General features: G+C 37.2%; 1 protein-coding gene across 1 annotated transcript in view; it reads right to left on the reverse strand.

The window, feature by feature from the left end:
- The window catches only part of LOC137498890 (chymotrypsin-1-like), a 164,101-nt gene that overhangs the window by 131,535 nt on the left and 10,684 nt on the right, over positions 1-21,882 (reverse strand). The window contains exon 2 of the mRNA XM_068226608.1: positions 12,035-12,108. Coding sequence (XP_068082709.1) covers positions 12,035-12,108 — 74 coding nt within the window. The remainder of the gene's footprint in view (positions 1-12,034; positions 12,109-21,882) is intronic.

Genomic DNA, 21,882 nt, shown 5'->3' on the forward strand with positions numbered 1-21,882 from the left:
TTGTAGAGGAATCTTAATGCGAAAATATGCTGTGAATTTTTATTATATTTGTTATTTCTTTTGCAAAAGTTAAGAAATAAGTTACTTTCTAATAAGATAAGTTACTTTATAATCGATTCTCTGAAAATAATATCACAGCATGATTAAACAAACTGATGTTGCAATAGATCCACATTTCAATACCTTAGGTAAAAGGTGATAAATATTTGTCCTGTCCCGAATAAGTTTGTACTCTCAATATATTTTCATTTTAAACACACATAATTGAGGAAAAATAAAGATTTTGTTTAGTCGTTTAAAAGAAAAATACCATGAGCCAGTTAGTGCTATTTTGTATAATCATAATAGTAGTGCTTTTTGAAAGGCCAATACTCTTTTTTTCTCAAATCTAATTTATCTGGACCGTCAATCTTCTTCCTCCCGACTCTTGGCATGTTTCTCAAACTTATTTTAACTGTAACAAGTATAGTTGTAAAGATTTTATTCTTATTTTCTACTGAAATATTATACTTACTGAATGCAATAGTAATAGAAGACAAAGCATCAAATCTAGCTACCATTGAAGTATGCACTCTGACGTGGAAATTTGTTCGATGTTCAGAAAATGTTACATGATTTTTGATTTAATATTAAATGATATTTCTTTAGTCTATTCTTAATTGTCACTTAGGAGTAGCACATATTCTTTCCCTATTAGTTTTCGCAGTAGTTTCCTATACTGAAAAAGGATATGGAAACTATTAGCTGCTATAAAAAGTGAAGGTGAAAATTGGAAATACGACGCTCAAAACAACTGTATGGGAAAGATGTACTTAAGATAATATACACCGTAGTCGTACGTTCAAGGGGAACAGGGGTTGCATGTTCCAATTGCCGAGCAATCACCTTCAAACTAAAAACGAAAGTTTTAGTATAATTTTTCAAATCATTATTTACGACTATTTACCGCAAATCCCTGGTATAAAATGGTGGAAACAGATTCCGGAAGACATTGGTAGAAGAGATGAATGCTAAGCGAGGAATGACCTCGACTGACGAAGCTGTGCGTATGGATCGGCTTCGGTGACAAGCTCCTGTAAGGTAAATGAAGACGTGCACGTTGCGAAGGAGAATAAGGAACTTGGTCGTGGATGGTAAGAGAGGCAAAGGGAGACCAAGGGGACCACGGGTCGACTCGCCTTTTCATTATTTCAATATATATGTAACTAAACGAGGCAAGAGAGATTATTGCAAATATTGTGGAGGCGCTCAGTTCATTTTCATACTGAATACTGCGTACTGAATGTTGGAAGGCGTAATAGTCTATAATGAATATATCCGCATGGGTATAACTCAGAATTATTTGATAAGATAATCAGCTATGTGTGGAAACGCCATGGAACGGAATGTGGTTATAGTGGGAGATCTCCATTTAGCAAATGTCAATTGGGAAGGCAATGCAAATAAGTTAATATGGGATGGACAGCTGATTCAGAAAGTGATGGAATCAAGTAGAGGGAACAATATTCTGGACGTGATGCTATTAAAACCAGATGAGATCTATAGAGATACCGAAGTAACAGATAGTATTAGTGATCACGAAACAGTCTTTGTCGTAGTTAAATGTGAATATGATAGAAAAGAAGGTCTTAAAAGTAGGACTATTAGGCAGTACCATATGGCTGATAGAGCAGGCATGAGGGAGTTTAAAAAATAACTATGATCGGTGGAAAACGGTAAATAAAAACGTAAACAGACTATGGGATGTGTTTAAAGCAATTGTTGAAGAATGGGAAACAGCCTTGTATCTTTAAAGTGGTATAGAATGGTAAAGACCCACTTTATTATAATAGAGAAATAAAGAGACTAAGAAGAGTGTGCAGACTGGAAAGAAATAGAGTTAGAAATGGCTGTGGAAGTAAGGAGAAATTGAAGGAACTTACTAGGAAATAGAATTTAGCAAAGAAGTCAGCTAAGGATAACATGATGGCAAGCATAATTGACAGTCATGCACATTTTAGTGAAAAATAGAAGGGTTCTCGTAAGTAATTTAAGGCAGAAACAGTTTCCAAGAAGAACATTCCCAGAGTCGTTAAAGGACAAGGGGTGTGTGTATGTGAGGATTTTCAAAAGGCAGAAGAATTCAGTCAGCAGTATGTAAAGATTGTTGGTTACATGGAGAATGTCCAGGTAGAGGAGGAGACTAATGCTAAAGAAGGATTACATTTTCCTATGACAACAATGACATTTGCAATAAGATGCAAATGGTAAAAACTAGAAAAGCGACTGGAATTGATAGGATTTCTGGGGATATACTAAAGACAATGGGTTGGGATATTGTACCATATCTGAAGAACTTATTTGATTGTTGTTTTGTATGAAGGAGCTATACCAAACGAATGGGGATTTGCTATTGTACCCCCATTACGGTATTTATTACTCAATACAGTATAACATCATCCGCGAAGAGCCTTATCTTGGATTCCACTTCTTTACTCATATCATCTTATACTATATATAAAAATGGATGTAGGTGTGTGTGGGTCTGTGCGTAAATGACACATCTCGTCCTAAACCACTGGAGCAATTTCAACCAAACTTGGTGCACTTGAGACGAGCACTGTGGGGATAAGCAATCCGTAGCATCCTTAGGAGTGGAGGGTCAGGGGTTTTAGGAATAAAATTATCGAACATAGTGTAGAATCCACAGTTTTAGGGGTCGCTGAGATGAATAGTAACACTCCCGTTATTTTAAAACTCAAACTTTGGCCCCCTTCAGTGTGGGGAGAGGAGGGAGTGAGATACAAAAGTAATCGAAAATAGTGTCGAATACATAGTTTTCTGGATCGCTGAGGTGAAGAGTAACATTCCAGATTTTCCAAAATCCAAATTCAGCCCCCTTTTGCATATGGGGTGAGAAAGGGTGAAAAAATAAATTGTCCAAAATGACCGAGATAATAGACGTATATGTGTTCCATCGTGGTTATCAACCAAAATTGTTACAAGTATGACTTACTACCTGGAAAATATACTGCGGGAGTAAGATGCCTCTAGAACCACTAGGGAAGGGGGTGAAATATAATCCATATTAATAAATGGAAGTCATTTTGGAGTGATCTATATATACTGTAATATATATATTGTCGCTGCCGGGACAAAACCTCCTATATGAAATATTTTAGCTTAGAACTTTGGCCGGTAAGGTTCTGTCATCTAAGGTGCAATATTGTGTGAATGTTGTCAAGGCATTCTCGCTCTTCATAATGTATGCGCTGCGGGTCAATATATCTCCAAACATATTATCGCATAGGAGGTTTCTTCCCGGCAACGACGATATATTAAGGTATACAAATGAGAACAGGCGTGAATTAATGAGACACTTCCAGGCATCTTAGAAACTTAAAACATGGTACCAGACAAGCCGATGACTTCAGGATCCATAGAAAAATCGAAAATTTTCAAAATTCTCTAAGGGGGACACGCTGGAAGTTTCAAACATTCATAGGAACGCAGTCGGATATATTTATCCAAAACGATAATCTATAGGTTTGATGGGCTGAAAAGTTTCCTGAAAGTCCTAATTTTTAACTCCCTCCCGATATCAAAATGGCGGCATAATCTGTCAGATAAGCTAGAAAATTTAAATTTGGCCGAATTATAGCTTTTAGCCTGTAACCGACGGAAAAATTATGAGATGTTTAAATTTTTTATTTTATATCCCCGAAATATGGAAGCAATTTTAATGACGGTGCAGACCTTTCTTTCGAAATATTTGGAGGCTAAACGGTAAGTCGTATCTCAAAACGAATGGCACAATCTCTGTCCAATTTGAAGTGATCAATAACTTTGGTCCTATGACTTTTTCGTAGCTCTCTCTCTCTCTCTCTCTCCCGTACACGTTAGATTTGGCTGTATAACCCCCGAAAAATATCGGAATATTAAGGCAATTTTAATGTCAGTGCAGACCTTCGTTTCGAGGTAAAACAAATGCCACAATCTCAGTTCAATTTGGTGTGATCAACTTTGGTCCTATGATTTTTTGTCGTATCTCTATCCCTTATATGTTCAATTTGGCTCTATTTCTGGATTGTGCCTATATTTTGTACTTTGTACACGTATAATCGACGGTTTGAATCACCTACAAGAAAGAGAGAATCATCAAATTCTACACGAATATTAGCCCACTCAGTAGCCATATGCGACTCAAATCCTATGTTTGAACCTGTCACATTACTATCTGAAAAGTAATTCATTGTATGAAAACCTTACACAAATTTCATCCTATTCAATATTTCTAATATAATCTTACCTTTAAATAGACGATATATGGGAAAATATTATACGACCAGCCATTTAGATCGCTAAATGAGGCCAGAGGCATCTTACCGTACAATCCGGTTGTCGATATGATTCACCGTTTAGCAGCAGTTATTCTGCAAAAGAAGGTGAACACGCATATACTTCCGTATGTCGATCGATAATTTATTCATTGAAGTCGTTTTGTAGCGATCTAAAAAGGGTGGATCTGCCATAGTAATTAATAATTTACAAATCGATAGTGACTGTCAGTCGGAGGGCGTCTGCTATTCAAAATCAGTACTCCCCACATCGACTTTGATTGGCATTAGGAATGGGGCTCTCCTCCAACTCCTGTGTACAATTGTAATGCATTATTCCCTTCTCGATTTGACTAGCAGAAGGCAAGGGAGTATTCATTTTTTTAAACTCTTTTACCCGTTTCTGTTTGTCAGTAGGCATGGGTGCGCCCCTCCCACATTATAAATGAATTTACCCATCTAAAATGTGACTGACGTTACGCATAGTGGTCTGCTATTATAATGGAAACTCATCAACTAGGTGTCACTGGCAGTAAGCTGACTGGCATTAGAAAAAAGGAGCCTGTGATTATAATGATAATAATACAAATCAATTTCGACTGACAGTAAGGAAGGTGCCTGCAATTATAATCAACATTCCTCAACTGTAATCAGTCTGAATGTAGGAAATAGGGCCTGCCATCGTAACGAAAACTCTCCAAATCGATTGTGGCCGCGCAGTAGGCAATGGGGCCTGCCGTTAAATGAATATTCTACAATGTAGAATACCGTAGCGAAGCATGGGTACATTTGCTAGTTTATTTATATAAGAAAACATAACGGTCCATAAAGTTCCACGAAGCTCAATTCGTTGGATTCCAGCAGGATATAGCAGACATCTTGGATTCAGGACGACAAATGGATTGTATCGTGTTTGACCTCTCTAAGGCATTTGAAAATGTGGATCATGGGAGACTACTGGCAAAAATGAGCGCAATTGGACTAGACAAAAGAGCGACTGAATGGGTTGCTATAGGCTATTTCTAGAAAATAAATCTCAGAGAATTAGAGTAGGCGAAGCTTTATCTGACCCTGTAATGATTAAGAAGAGAATTCCTCAAAGCAGTATTTTTGGACCTTTATGTTTCCTTACGTATTGTACCCGCTCAAAGCCTGAGTCCCAACCAGCATTTATCTCAGGGAGTGTTGCGGTCGGAATCCATCGCAACTAATACTCAATAAAAAAATATTTTGAGATATAAGATCTCAAACTAAATGTAAGGGCGCCATCCAATCAGTACTACAGGGTTGAACGGGACACTCTAATCTTTATCTTTAAGGCTCATCATAAAACACACAACTTATATATATTCAGAACAAAGGGAAATTATGAAGGCTCCATCCTAGGGATGGGGACGGATATTTAAACGGTCACCAAGGGTTGAACAAGAACCTGGAACTGTTTCCTTGCAAATGCTAAAGGAGCATTTTATTTAAGTAAACAAAATAATTTTTACACACAACAAAATCTGTTGACCCTTGATTTGCCGGTAATTTGGCAAATTATTCCTGAAAAATGATTACATAATATTTGTCACTTTTGACCACCCTTCCATTTGGGTGGTGGAACCGTTGATATCCGAAGGTATCAGATTTACCTTCGTTAACACCATGACCATATTTGATCATGGACCAATTACCTGTTGGCTAAGTAGGCGCGATCACATGGACCATGTTATCGCCTCCACTTTGATTGAGATGAGACCAACCCGGGAAACTACAATCTCTCCCCGGATTCCTAACCAAGATATGCTAATCGTTAGTTGGAGGAATACGACAAAGGGACTCAAACCTAATGGTCCAGATGTAGGGATTTGCCTTCATTTTACACATATTAACTTAACTTATTATTTACAAACAATTGACATTATTACGTAATTCGCCAGCTGACTTCCCGAGGATCATCCATCATCAGCATCCGAAATAATAAGAAAAATAAATAAAATAAAATAAATATTTTATTAATTATTATTATTATTATTATTATTATTATTATTATTATTATTATTATTATTATTATTATTATTATTATTTGCGGAGATCATGATTATCGTAACCCGTAATCATCCTCGGAATAATGTTTCAACTTTTCGCGATTTTTATTTTCATCTGAAATAAATAAAAGTAGCTTCTTTGATTATTCTTCTTCTCCTTCTTCAAATATTCTCGTTGTTGTTATTATTATTATTATTAGTTAAAAATCTCAAATATTTCATTTCAACTCCCAACATCATTATTATGTCCAAAATATAAAAAAAGTAAATTCTTCTTCAAAAAAGTAGTTTTTTTATATATTTATTATTATTATTAATTTAAAAAAATAATTTCCCCTGTTCCACGGTAGTCCACTCTTAATATGTTTAACGCATAATCCCTTTCACAATTCCGATTTATTTTGGCACTAATCAATCCAGATATGATTTACTTGGAATATTATTATAATTATTATTAATAGTATTATTATTCTTTCGAGAATCTTTATTTTTATTCCCCATCTTTATAATTTAGTCACATACGTTCTCTCCCAAACAGAAATCACCAAGATCCGAATTCACATCGGTCGGGACATAATAGTGTTCGAACCCGCAATCTTATTTTCGTACTGTCGTTAATTCATGGAGACCATATGCTCCGAAGACAATTCTCAAATCCCATAACACCTCGCAGTTGGGCAAATACCTCCAATCTCTGCAAGTGTTAAATTATTCCTTCCTTTTCCATTTTGAAGTCCATTTATCCATTGGAACTCTTCAAAACATTTTCACTAATTAACCCTCGGTGTGTGGACTCTATTCTGCCACTCAATACACCGGTATATAAATACAACCTCTATGTGGGCCTTAAGATCCATCTATTTCTTCATCAACATCAGTACAATTCACTTTCATTTCGGGCCGGATTTCTGTCCCACAAAACTCCAAATCTCAACTTTTTGGCTCAAATCCCTCTGGATCTCAAACATAGCGTGACCATATTATAAAAGTGCCTATCTCGTTTCTACCAATTTTTTATGATTATTATGGAGTCCAAAAACGTTAAATCAAAAATTAGTGTTAAAACCGGATTCACTGCACAAATTATAATTATTCACGGCACATGTGATCTCCACATTTAAATTACTTTAATTTGCAATCATTCTATCCAACTAGGTCCGTGCCTTTATTCTCAAAGATTATTATTAAACACGCCTTTACACATTACCAATTTTTAATGTACTACTTCGACACTTGTACAGATTATTATTATTTTGTCCACTGGCGAACTTCGCGATATTTACAAACAAATCAATGGACTTCATTCCATCCCACAACAATTTAAATCACTTGGCAATCCTACCTCTGGATTATCTTAACAACATGCCTTAATATCTATAAAAGTTCCGATAACGGAAAAACACTTTGGAAGCACTTCTAAATGAATATTAACATTATCTTTAAGTGAAACGTGCTCCATATCATATCAAACAACTCAAGCACTTGAATGAACAACTCAACCCTACTATACTCTATTTAATAATCAAAATTATGATGAGTGCTCGATCTAATCATGTACATATTAATTTGTCCCTTTGTCTATATATCTTTGAATTTATACGAGCCAGAAACGGCTCGTTTCACAATCAAGTTACCATGATAAAATAATATGATTTCCTCCCCCTAACGATAGCAATCTACAAATATGTTAAAAGGTTACTCATCTCTGCCATTGTAGTCTGCTAAAACCGGACGAGAAGCACAGGCCCCGTCCAGTCTTTAGCCCTGCATTCCACTGGTATTCATGCCAGCTTGAAGAATTAATCCTTGACCCTCTTCAACTTTACACATTTTGAATAAAAACAAATAAAATAACTGTTGCACTCTGGAATAATTTCCACCCTAAATTCTACTCACAAATTGTACACTCTCGGCCTTGTATCTAGCCCACTTAATGTAGATATACATTCTTCATTCCTTTCCCGGACACTAGGAACATGGGATACCTCGGGATTCCCTTTACAACGGCCCGTGCGCGCACTTGAATTTCCCGTCTCACGTTCGTGTAGCTGACCAGGTATCAGTTTAGAATCGACTGTTTACAAGGTGACATAAACACTCGTGACCGTTCTCATGTAACGCACTTCCTAATCTGTTGGTAGAATCTCACACTCCGTAAGTTATGCATTACTGAGTCCTGTCTATTTGAAACACTTCATACTAGTATACTGATCAAGACTGTAATATGAGCTACATCACGTCATGAATCACTGTACTATGTAACAATATAATACTTCGAACCCTACTACACTCGCACCTCTGTTGTAATCACGGCTCGAACAAAATATCAGAAGTTGTCACGCACCCCAGGCGTCGTGACCGCTCGAACGCTTTGTCAAAAGTAGTTACGCACCACTGGCGTGGTGACCGACCGAACACTTTGTCAGAAGTAGTTACCAGTCCTTGTCCACGACCTCATATTTATACTTGTATCCCCTCTCTTCCGAGTTCAACGGAGTTCATCTTGGGACGCGCAGTCCCGATATCTTCATACGACACTTTGCGGTTTGGCCCGTGGCTTTAATATATGATCCAATGATGTAATTATGTTCTCAAATGCTCTATACCAATTCTCAACTATTATCGTTCGCTGGTAATGGATATATTCGCGAATTTAGCTGCCATATCCCGGCTCGGGATTTCGCGCTCTTTTGTGGCTTCCTTTGCCTTCAGCCAATCAACGAATAGCGTCCATGAATTCTCAGAATTACACCATGCAATCTCCCGCAATTATTAACTTTTTATAAGTTTTATGATATAGTAAGGCTCCTAAATTCCACTTTATTCTGAATTGATAATTCCCTTCCTTCTATCAGTTTAATCCACGGAGTTAGCCTCGCTAGTGCTTCTTACAATACGAAGTTGTCGCCTTGCTTTGGTCAAGTGAATTTTTCCATTGGTCCACCTAAACCACGTGACCGGGAAGGCTCATAATTTTTTCTTCCAGTGCCAACCCCGCGTTCAACTCCCGCTAGTTACATGGAGATACCCGGCCATCATTTCTCAGACATTTGCACCCGGCTCTCTGCGCTCTTTCCACTACCTAGACTGCCCGGGGCTATGAAAACCTTCCGCAACTAGTCAACAACTCGTGCCTTTCTATTTCCCCCTCGTCGCGATTTCTGAGAATTCTAATTCTGCTGTTCATTGTTTTGGTTAATCTCAGTGGAGACAATATTCTGTGCATGTTTCACCATACCATCTCGGCCTGGCCTGTTCTTACTGTATGTACAGTACGATCTTCTTGCTTCTGAAAATGAAATATATATTCCTCCATAACTAATTATAATTGCATGACGCTTATCACACCCCCACCAGGGCGCAGTATATTAATGATATGAGTAAAGAAGTGGAATCATAGATAAGGCTTTATGCGGAAGATGTTATACTGTATAGAGTAATAAATTACAAGAATGTGACAACTGCAACATGACCTCGTTAATGTTGTGAGATGGACAGCTGGCAAGGATATGATGATAAACGGGATTGAAAATCAGGTTGTGAGTTTTACAAATAGGAAAAGTGCTAAAATCCTCTCAGTTTTTATTACTGCGTTGATGGGGTGAAAGTTCCTTATGGGGATCACTGTAAGTACCTAGGTGTTAATATAAGGAAAGACCTTCTTTGGGGTAATCACATAAATGGTACTGTAAATAAAAGTTACAGATTCTGCACATGATTATGAGGGTGTTCAAGGGTTTGTCAAGGATTTAAACGAGAGGGCATATAAGTCTCTGCTAAGACACCAAATAGAATATGGTTCCAGTGTATGGGACCCTCACCAGGATTACATCATTCAAGAACTGAAATTATACAGAGAAAAGCAGCTCGATTTGTTCTGGGTGATTTCCTGCAAAAGAGTAGGGTTACAAAAATTTTCAAAGTGTGGGCTGAGAAGACTGCTCGTCTATGTGGTATGTTCCGAGGTGTCAGCGGAGAGATGGCATGGAATGGCATTAGTAGACGAATAAGTCTGATATTTTTAGGTAGGAAAGATCGTAATATAAAGATAAAGTTGGAATTCAAGAGAATAAATTGGGGAAAATATTCGTTCATAGGAAGGGGAGTTAGGGATTTGAATAACTTACCAAGGGAGATATTCAATAAATTTCCAAATTCTTTAAAATCATTACAAAAGGCTAGGAAAACAACAGATGGGGTAATCTGCCACCTGGGCGACTGCCCTAAATGCAGATCTGTATCAACTTGTTGAAAATTGTTTATGTGTTCACAGTACGGTCAAGAATAAATTTACTGTGTAAAGTATTCTTAATTCACGAAATAAGTTCAAAATATTGTACTGGCCGACAATGAATAAACAATCAACGTTTGAAACCTAATAATGATTTTTTAATAATACCCTCATCTCCCACTTAGTTGTAACGTTGCTATACCTTGTTGGTAGGTCCAGGTGATTGTTGTACTTTCCCATATTTTTGAGGCACATGCTCACTTTACTTATGAAACGCCAACAATCAAAACTCAGCCTTTGTTGAAAGGCGATTGAAAAACATCGCCTGTTGTTTATTCACCTCACAGTCTTCTTCAGTGGGAGACAAATCCAATAATTTAGTTGACCGGGCCAGAAGAGGTTTGTTGTAGTCCCGTAAGAAGAACATGTGGTCTTCGCTGCAGGCAGCTTTTCAGTGCCTTTAGCAATATGATCTCTGGCGGAAGGAGGTGTCATGTGTTTAGCCTTCTGGAATGGAACTTTCCAAGACGAAATTGATACAACAGGCACTCATAATAATTAGAGATGATGTGCTACCGTACCCAGTAACACTCTAGACCGAAATGTCTAGCATTCGTGCGATGTGCATTGTAAGACTACTATCCTGAAGGTACCATTCACCGGAGTATTGTTTATCAAGTGATCGCTGAACGCGATCGGAAGGAGTTTCTAATAAAAATGCCAATAATTATTAGCTTCTACCTGCGGCTTTACCACACGTTCGTGGTTCCCAACATTAGCAAACGTATAAAACAGTATTACATTTCCTGTTAACATACACAAAGCAAACAAATTGAAGCACGGCTACGCCATTAAATATTCAGCCCTCTTCTTGGTAAGTTCTTTCCTAATTGTCGGTAAATAGAACGCCTGAAGACAGTCGTAAAGAGCTGCTACATATTCGGGTTCAAACTTCGCTGACACTGCTGCACATGGCAGTAAGCACAGTTTCCTGGCAAAACATTTACAGTTTCGTAGAAAATGCTTATGGACACTTCTAGAGGAAGTTCCATTCTAAATTACTTATTTTCCTTTTCTGATAAAGCTCAAAGTTTGCCCAATTACTTTTGATTTCATCGGATGAAACATGCACCTAAACACATAAAAGCATAGTTTCCATGAAAACAGTTGGAATTACGAAGAAAATTCGTTTGAACTTTCCTCAGGAAATTATATTACTTTTAGATTTGATAACCTCCAATGTAACTGGATTCACTTCATATTTCCTTTGCTTCACGTCACTCTTAAGAGGCAGCACAATAGTAAAAATAACTTATTCTATCCAGACGCTAATTTTCCGTTAATGTAATTAAAATTAACCAAGTCATTCGGACGTGATAATTCCATAAATATCCAAACACATTTTCGATATCGGACACATGATTTTGTAAGTGTTAGGTAACTTAGTTTCTTACCTGAGTTGGAAACTCGTGTTCTCCTGCATTCTCACCTCTATAGATCCTTTCTTCAATCGGTAAGTCAATGTTCACTGTAAAAGATAGCAGTCATAACACTCCAGCGGTGATTTTCTAAATTTAATGTAAATGATCATGGATGTGAGAAGCTACCAATACATTGTATACAAAATTATCAGTAGGAAAAATTTAAATAAATAAATAAATAAATAAATAAATAAATAAATAAATAAATAAATAAACTTACTATAAACTATGGCGAATTCGAGAAGTTTGGATTTAAATTCAGTCAAAACAAAACGGTATTCTTCATCATGAGAAGAGGAGCTTTGCAGTCAAGTTGAGATTTAAACATATGAATCTGAAATGAATCAGTACTTCAGCCTACCTAGGAAGTCTTCTGTTGGCCGACGATAGAGTTGAAATTAGCAAGCCCTCTACAGTTTTCTTTTATTACTACAATTGGTAAAAAACTTTCCCTAAAAAGCAACAGTGTCATTTTATAAGACTTAAATACTACCTGTTCTGACATATGGATTGAAAGCTGCAATCCTGACTAGCAGGGACAAGACTCGAATTCAAGCAATAGAAATTACTCTCCTTAGGTCGAGCATACAGAAGACAGAAGGGATAAAATCGGAAACGAATCAGTCCACTTCTACAAGGGGAGGGGTCCAACCGAGCGTGCTTGATATTCTACAAGATTTACGATTGAAGTGGTTTGACCATATTATTAGAACTGAATCAATAAGAAGAGTCATCTGAATTACAAAAGTTATATACTGAACCCGACAGGGGCATGATCCAAGGACCTTTGGTTGATATTGATCTTCGTAATTACGCACGCAATGCTATTTAAGGGAAATAATGCTGAAACTGATTAATATTCATATCATTGATAGAGGTAATACCGAAACTAATTAATATTCATACCATTGAGATAGATAAATTGTGTCCTTTAAAAATTACTCTACGAGATTTCTTTGTCTGCGACTTATTGCGCAGTATTATCCTTTGTGTAGCGGGGGCCCATAGAGGAAGCCAAGCCACCTTAGACCCGGGAGGGGTTATGAATGGGGATTCCCCGTGACATCACTCGAGAGAAGACATCCCTCCTCAAGACTCACAGAATGAGGGGAAACCAACTTTTTCGAAACGAAATATAGGAGTCATCTTGGATTCGGACTAGCCAACTTAATTACCTACGATCCAGAAAATTAATGAAACTCAAATTATGCAGTCGTCTCCCGATTTAAAAGGGATAAATGTCACTGAGACATTTATTTAGAGTGCTTAATGTCCCTTTCTTGATAACTTTCAGAAGAAGAAAGAATACTGTGTGGTTTCTGCGTGGAAAAGTACTGGGCCATCAGGTTAGTCTCATGACACGTCCTCGAAGAAGGGAGTTCACCACGCAAGGAGGGGGAAGCCGGACAGATTTTAATTAATTGAAGGAGATCCATCGAAGGATAATTGAAAGGTTGTGTCTCAATCGCATCAACTAAATATTGGTCACCGATTAGCCGTACTATTATACCTCGAGTATGCTGTGAATAGGCAATACGTAAATTAGTGGAAGGGGTATCGCTCCCTTGTAAAAACTACTGCAGTAAAGGACGAGCGTCATTCGGGGCTAGCGGCTCATCGACGGCGAAGCTCTGCTCGGTTAAGCCCTCGTTAGGTCTTTGTTCAAGTGAAGTTAACTCCCATTTTAAGTGAAATAATAGAATTCGCATAAATAGTGTATAGTTTGGTCTCTGTGACGCCAGTGTTAACCTTTTTATAAAACCGTGATGTGTAAAGTAATATTATTATCATTACTATAGCATAATAATCTTACGTAGCAGCAGACTGAATAGTGGCCGAGAGATAGACGAGATTCGGTACTGAACCGCGGACTACGTAGTCGCTTACGGGATTGTGACCGGACGTTCACAGTGAACGCTGTTAACCGGAGTGTGAATTAAACAGTGACGTTGTGTGTGTACAGGATTAACTGCCAGCGGCTCCACCAGCATCGAACAATGGATCTTCAACTTCAAGATGGAATGGAAATGGGAGTAATCATCGCGATGCCCATGGACCAGGAGTAAGCTCAGGATGGACCTCCTGAGCTGACGAAGGTGTCATCATGTGATAGAGATGAGTACAATGTTTCAATATCTGGCATGCATAGAGGGGATGGGAATGTTTATTGTAAACTGACGCTATAAGAGATTAAAGATGTAGTCCTGTTGAAATAGAGCGCCGAAATGGGCGCGTAGTTCTTAATTCTTAGTTTAGGAAAACGACGACAGGTCTGAGTAATTGATTGTAAATAATTTAGGGAATATAATACTTTAGCTTTGCATGGGGTAGAGATTTATTCAATTATTTCTTTCTTGGGAGATTCTGTTTGTTTATTGGCGTCAGAAGACCAGGAGTAATCAGTTTAGGGGAGTGCAGTGAGAGTAGTTATTAATTAGAGTAATCATTAAATTGATAAGTGCATGGCAAGTAAAACGGTAAGTACTACAGTGCGTAGGGCACGTAACTACGAGGCTCAGCGGCCGAACTGACAGCCAAAAACCCCACCCTTTGAAATACTTAGATAGGAAGTGATACGATTTAAGTTGATTATGTGATTAAATTTACCAGGAAGTGATCATAGTGCGTGTGTCAAATATCAATCCGTGTGAATATTAATTAATTAATGAATGTACTGCCGTGTGACGATAAAGTAACCATGTGCTGACCATCGATTAATTAGCAGTCAGTAATCAGATGTTAATTGCCGCGCGATCACTTAATTGTGTTGTAATTGCTGAATAGATTCCGCAATAATAATAATAATAATAATAATAATAATAATAATAATAATAATAATAATAATAATAATAATAATAATAATAATAATAGTGATCGGGCAAAGATTACCATTGTAATACCGGAGTCGCGTTGTGAAAATGACGTGATACTGTTGGGTAAATATGTGTTGAATTCAAGGTGATTTGCGCGAGTCTTTGAGACTGCAGTTTATTGTAGACGTACTTCCGAGTGAAGTGTTACTGTTTCCTTTGAAAAAGGAATGTCACGCGTGTTATGTGGGCTGTTGACCCTTGAGGTGGCGGACGCGCCCGTCTGACCTTGCCCCAGTTGTGTTTCCTTTTTTTGTTTGGGTGTCCCGTAAGCTGAGGAAGGAGGGACATTGCTGTTAAAGAGAAGTTGGCTTCTTTGAACGGCAAAATATGTGATTTACCTAACACGCCAGAGCAGAGTGGTTATTAACAAGCGACCTGGCCGATAATGATAATGTTTGCCAATGAATCATTGTTAATTGTTCGAGTATAATATAGACAGGGATTACAGGACCCTGCCTTCATCGCAAGAGGTTGTCAGTTCGATGCTCAACGTAGGCATAGGAGGCCTACAGCGTCAGAAGATAGATCAAAGTGCCTTTACGTATTTGTTGCATATCATGTATGATTTATGTGTTCTTTATGTCATGTGTGGTTGTAAATAAGGTCAGTGGTGGTTCTGTCCATCAGCTTGGCGATGTCTATAATAGCGAGGGTCGGTTCGAACCCAGGCGTTGTATCATATGCGTGTATTTTCTTTTACGTCATTTCATTGGGGAATCTAGATCTTCATTAGAATAGGGATTGCTCAGACGTGTTGTCGGGTGCATGTTAGTTTTATGTGTTAGTGATAATATAGCCTCAGTGTTATGATAAAATTACCATTCGCTACATGTTACGATACACAACTTCGCGGTAAACGTACTCATTTCTATCAAGCCTAACGAACAGATGTTCACATAACAAGTCACAACAAACATATATACATTTTAATGTAATTCATTAGTGTTATTTAATGCGCCATTTTCCATCATCATTAAGGTTGAATAAACCGGTTTGTGAGTTAAATATTTTAATTCGAATGTGTTCTCATTTTAGTTATGTATGCCCCGCTTCTCCTCCCCTGTACGCCTTTAAGTTTACTTTAGTTCAGCGCCTATTTATTTCATTCCTCTTGACCCATGTGCGACCCTGTAGATTCCATGCCGGCGCCATTTAGGGCGGGGGCGGGTGCAATACCCTATCCAGCACTGAAGAAATAATAAAATTAACGCTGAATGTAGTAGCAACACGTTGTGCGCAGTTAATCAGTAACTACGAGTAGTTTCTGCACTCTTGGCCTAGAAGTACAATCTGGCTCGCTTGAACATCTCATAAAAGAACGTTTTAATTGTGTTCCTAGGAATAACGACACTTAGAACACGGCTTATTGATAATTATGGCATTGTTTTTGAAAAAAGTCAAATGTCGAGGAAACAAGTAAAAGTGTCTTAAGCATTGCACAGTTGATGATAGTGTAACTGAGTGAACATTAACCAGTATCATACACGTTAAACGCGCTGAATTCCGCACAGATACTTGGCATGTTCAGTAATATAGTCAGCTTAATATTAAACATAGAGAAACTTCACACATCCAATATGGATAAACCAATGTGCAGTAAAAAGAAGTGCTCCACGAGTTAGATAATATGTTAAATGAAGTCCGGTTGACATGCATGAAAACAAATATGATATCATGTTAATAATTATATTTAGTGAAATTAGCACGTTTATATAATGATAGTAACAAAATTATAGTGAACAGAAAATACTCTACGTAATAGAAAAATATATTATGTGATCACGTATATACGTACCGGTATACAAATATATTGGACATGTAAGTGAACAAATAATGTCCGTTATTCAAAGAAATTCACAACTGGTTAGAAAATGTGAACAATGTAATAAAATAGCCTTAAAGGTTTACTACAGTTTCAGGTAATAGTAGTTAAATGTACTAATTTTACTAATGAGATATGTTAAGAGAATAACATATTATATAGATTTTTCTGTTCACTGTAATTATATTACGGAAAATATCAAATAAGATAATCATTAAAGTTGTAAAACTTAATCATGTTTGTACTTGAAATACTCCGGTTCTATGCTAGACAGACACATTAATTTTGTTGTGTTCCTTCCTGTCAACCATTCTTTGTTGTTTGTTAAAAATAACTTTAGGTAATAGATTTTGTAATTGGATAAGATCTGTTAAATGTAATGTTGAAATAAATAAATAAATAAATAAATAAATAAATAAATAAATAAATAAATAAATAAATAAATAAATAAATAAATAAATAAATAAATAAATAAATAAATAAATAAATAAATAAATAAATTGAACAAATGGTCAACGCTATAAAAGTCGCTGGGAAACAGTGAAACTAACAACTGTTGCATAAGATCTGGGAAGTGAAGATGCCTGCAGAGTGGAAACAGCGTAAAATCAACTTTCAAAAGAGGTGACAGATAGAAGTGATCTAATTACAAGTTATAAACTGTTTGAGAGAATCATAGTATATTTTAATATATTTTGATATATATATAATATATTTTTCTATTCCGTAGAGTATTTTCTGTTCACTATAATTTTGTTACTGATATCATTATTTAAACGTGCTAATTTCACTAAATATAATTATTAACATGATGCGAGTTAGTCGGAGGATCATATGGTTTCAGGCAGGGTAGATCTGCTGTGGACTTGATATATGGACTCTCTTAATTCGTGAAGAAGTCTTACGAAATAACCAAGTTCTGCAGGTGGCCTTCCTGCATAGTAAAACGGCATGTAATGCCGTACATAGAGGCAGAGTTTGGATGACACCGAGAAACGTACTGTAGACTGTACTGTACTGTAGACAATATGTTGGAGAAGATTAACAATATCTATGAGGATTCCAGCAGCCCTGTCAGAAGAGAGTTATGAATGTCAGATGACTTCCAATCAAAGACGATATTTAGGCAATACGAACACATGTAACCATTTCTTCTCCTCACATTAACGCATAACATATAGCAAAGATTTGCGTCATCATCGGTAGAGATAAAATTAGAGTTATGTTTTTTGCAGATAACATACAACGTATATGCATGGGCTGATTGAAAACATCAAGTTCAGGTGTAAGTTAATGTCTGGACAGCAATAGTCGAGAAGTGTTTTTAATGAAGAAAAGTGTAAGGTGATAGAAAGGGGTAACCGAAAGGGCACATTATGTTGAAGAAAACTGAAGGTGAAAACTAAATTCGAATACCTTGACAGCATGATATCAAATACAGTTCAATAGATAAGGAAGTAACCATTCGAATTCAAGGTGGAGGAAAATTCTACCAAGCAAACAGGCACCTAATATGGAACAAAAACAGCCAATGAGATGCAAGTGGGTCGTATACCAAATCTACTACATACCGGTTCTGACGATGATGGAGACGAAAGAGGTGAGCAGGATCCAGGCAGCTGAGATGAGTGTTGTTCGGAGTATGGAGTACGGCAAGAAGAAGAAAAAAAATAAAAGTAACAGAATAAGGATTTTATATATCAGACACTTGGCCCAAGTTGGTAGATTACAGAGCGCTATATTGTCTACCATGCTGAAGAAGTAAGGATACATGTGAACAGATTACCAGAGAAAATGTTTGATTTACAACTCGAGGACAAGAGACTATGTAAGTGGAAAGCACGTAATGAGATATAGAGAGACGGAAAATTCCAACATCGAGATGAGAGGTGGAGATTGGCACACCATCAAAACTTAAAATAATAATAATAATAATAATAATAATAATAATAATAATAATAATAATAATAATAATAATAATAATAATAATAATAATAATAATAATAATAATAATAATAATAATAATAATAATAATAATAATAATAATAATAATAATTCCGCCTCTGTGGTGTAGTGGATAACGTGATTTGCTGCCACCCCCGGAGGCCCGGGTTCGATTCCCGGATCACGAAATTTGATAAGTGGTACGAGGGCTGGAACGGGGTCCACTCACCCTCGGCAGGTCAATTGAGTAGAGGTGGATTCTATTCCCACCTCAGCCATTCTCGAAGTGGTTTACCGCGGTTTCCCACTTCCCCAGGCAAATGCCGGGATGGTACCCGACTTAAGGCCACGGCCACTTCCTTCCCTTTTCCTTGTCTATCCCTTCCAATCTTCCCAACCTCCCATAAGGTACCTATTCAGCATAGCAAGTGAGGCCACCTGAGTGTTGTACTGGTCCTCCTACCCATTTGTGTACCCTAAGCGTATCACTCCAGGACACTGCCCTTGAGGTGGCAGAGGTGTGATCCCTCGCCGAGTCCAAGGGAAAATCCAACTCTGGAAGCTAAACTGATTAAGAAATAATAATAATAATAATAATAATAATAATAATAATAATAATAATAATAATAATAATAATAATAATCTACATAAAGTTTTTACGGTGTACGGTGCCTGTAATTTCGTTTGTTTTACCTGTTTTTCGGATATTATCCGTTTTAGGTCAACTCAAGTCTGTATCGGTGGTTTCTTATTTTTTTATTTTTCGTGTCTCTTTGTCTGTCTGTTCCACCATCACTGCGAAACGGCTAGACAGATCTCAACCAAACGTCATAATTAGAGTATACACATCTCGGGGAAGGTTTTGGTATGCACATGATTTAAAAATATTTGAACAGTTTTCCTCAATTTTTCCTTATACTATTCATTTTCAGTAAAATTAGTGGACTATATGCGAAACGTCTCTTCATTATAAACAAATATTGTTATGTTCATAATTTAGCTTACTCTTCAAATGATGGAGAAAATTACTATTTTCTTCAGGTACCATGCTTTGCGTTGAGTGACAGAGAGATCGACAACGAACCTACAGGTTACCATGGCAACGTCACTGACTGCTTGCTAGCAGGGAAGTTACGTATTGCATTTTCGTCATCATTCCTGGGAACTCGTGGGTGTTCTTTGGGTAGAAATCAAGAGAGACGTCTATTTTGCGGGATATTGGCGGAATATCGTCGGAGGTTATAACCGTCCTCGAATAGCTTAAGTAATAACACCATAAGTCATCTTCTCATCTGTCAAATAAGAATCCCTGCGCCTAAATTTCTCCTCTGTTACCGCTTTCTTATATCTTCAACTCATACATAATCATTTATTGAGTGACATTTGATTTTCCATTAACCGGGCGAGTTGGCTGTGCGGCTAGGAGAGTGCAGCTGTGAGCTTGCATCTGGAAGATAGTGGGTTCGAGCCCCACGGTCGGCAGCCCTGTAGGTGGTTTTCCGTGGTTTCCCATTTTCACACCAGGCCTTTCCTATCTCATCGTCGCCATCAGGCCTACCTATGACAGTGCGACGTAAGACGTATAGCACAAAAAAAGAATTTTCATTGCATCCAATAGGTGTTTACATATTAGTCCTATCCGGCTCTCCTCAGTTATAATCCTATTTTCTATTAATACCATCTTTCTTAACTCTATTAATTTCTTCCTTAATTATAGCGTATGAATGCGAGTGTTAATCCCGAAAACTAGACACTGTTTTCTTTGAGGAAAAATTGAAGCTATTCAAATGTATAACTTTTGGCCCCGGAAAATATCGAAATATCGGTGCAATTTTAATGACGGTGCAGACCTTCATTTCGGGGTAATTTGTGGCTAAACGGTAAGTCGTATCACAAAACAGATAGCACAATCACGGATCAGTTTGGAGAGATCTACAACTTTGGTCCTATGACTTATTGCCGTATTTAGATTGTTGATACGTTAGATACCGCTGCATTTCTCGATTATAATCCAATCTTTCGAACTCGATTGTGAGTAGGATTAGGAGAAAGGGCCTGTCGTTATAATGAAAACTCTCCATCTCTATTGTGAATAGCAGTTGTGAGGTGAGTCTGCTGTTATAGCAGAAACTCCTGAAGTCTATTGTGATTGACTGCAGGAAATATGGTCTGCAATTATCCTCAAAACTTCCCCAGTGCCTACCTTACACCAGAAACAACGTATGCCGCCCTACCTGTTTTGTTTCTACAATAGCGCTAAGGGGCATGCAGTTTAATATAATCTTACTCACTGCCTTTACGTAAATTACGGAGAAATCCGTATACACTGTAGAATACCGTAGCGAAGCACGGGTACATTCGCTAATAATAATAATAATAATAATAATAATAATAATAATAATAATAATAATAATAATAATAATAATAATAATAATAATAATAACATAAAATCTCTATTCTATCCGTCATTGATAGTGATATTGAGAAAATGAGAATGTTTCAAGAGCTGAAATTTGTACCAGTTATAGAGTGTTATGTGACCTTTACAAGGAAAATACTTACAATAAATCTCTCACGACTTTTGTACTTTCTTAAAGATAATTACGTTTTTGTCACGGAAATTATCTCATCACCACGGTGACTTTAAGTACACAGCGTGCGTTCGAAGTACGTACATCTTGACTTCTGTTTCCTTCCAACTGTTACCAGACCTGGGTTACAAGAACAATACAATGCTGACCATCATATGGTTTAGTGAAAAATGCTATCTTCCAGTAAAATAAATGAATCGTTTTTTTTATATTCTAGGGTATGAAGACACATATATCTTCAATGATAAGCAGGAAAATAAACAGGTTGTCTGTGGCTGTGGGCATGAAGGTATGAACTCTGAATGTTCTGACTGTGTGGGTAGCTGGTTCGAGTCCTTTTAGTTGAAAATATTTTTACCATCAGAATGTTAGCCGACAGGGTAAGGAAGGTGGTGATATTTCTAATCACTAGATCGCGTGCCAGAAGCCTGGGTTTTTTAAATTTTACAACTGACTTTGCATTGCACTGACACAGATAGGTCTTACGACGACGATGGGACAATTAAGGACCAGGAGTGGGAAGGAAGAGTCCGTGGCCGTAATTAAGGTACAGCCCGAGCATTTTCCTGGTTTGAATATGGGAAACCACCG

Source organism: Anabrus simplex, chromosome 3 (genome assembly GCF_040414725.1).
Source record: "Anabrus simplex isolate iqAnaSimp1 chromosome 3, ASM4041472v1, whole genome shotgun sequence".
Classification (NCBI taxonomy): Eukaryota; Metazoa; Arthropoda; class Insecta; order Orthoptera; family Tettigoniidae; genus Anabrus; species Anabrus simplex.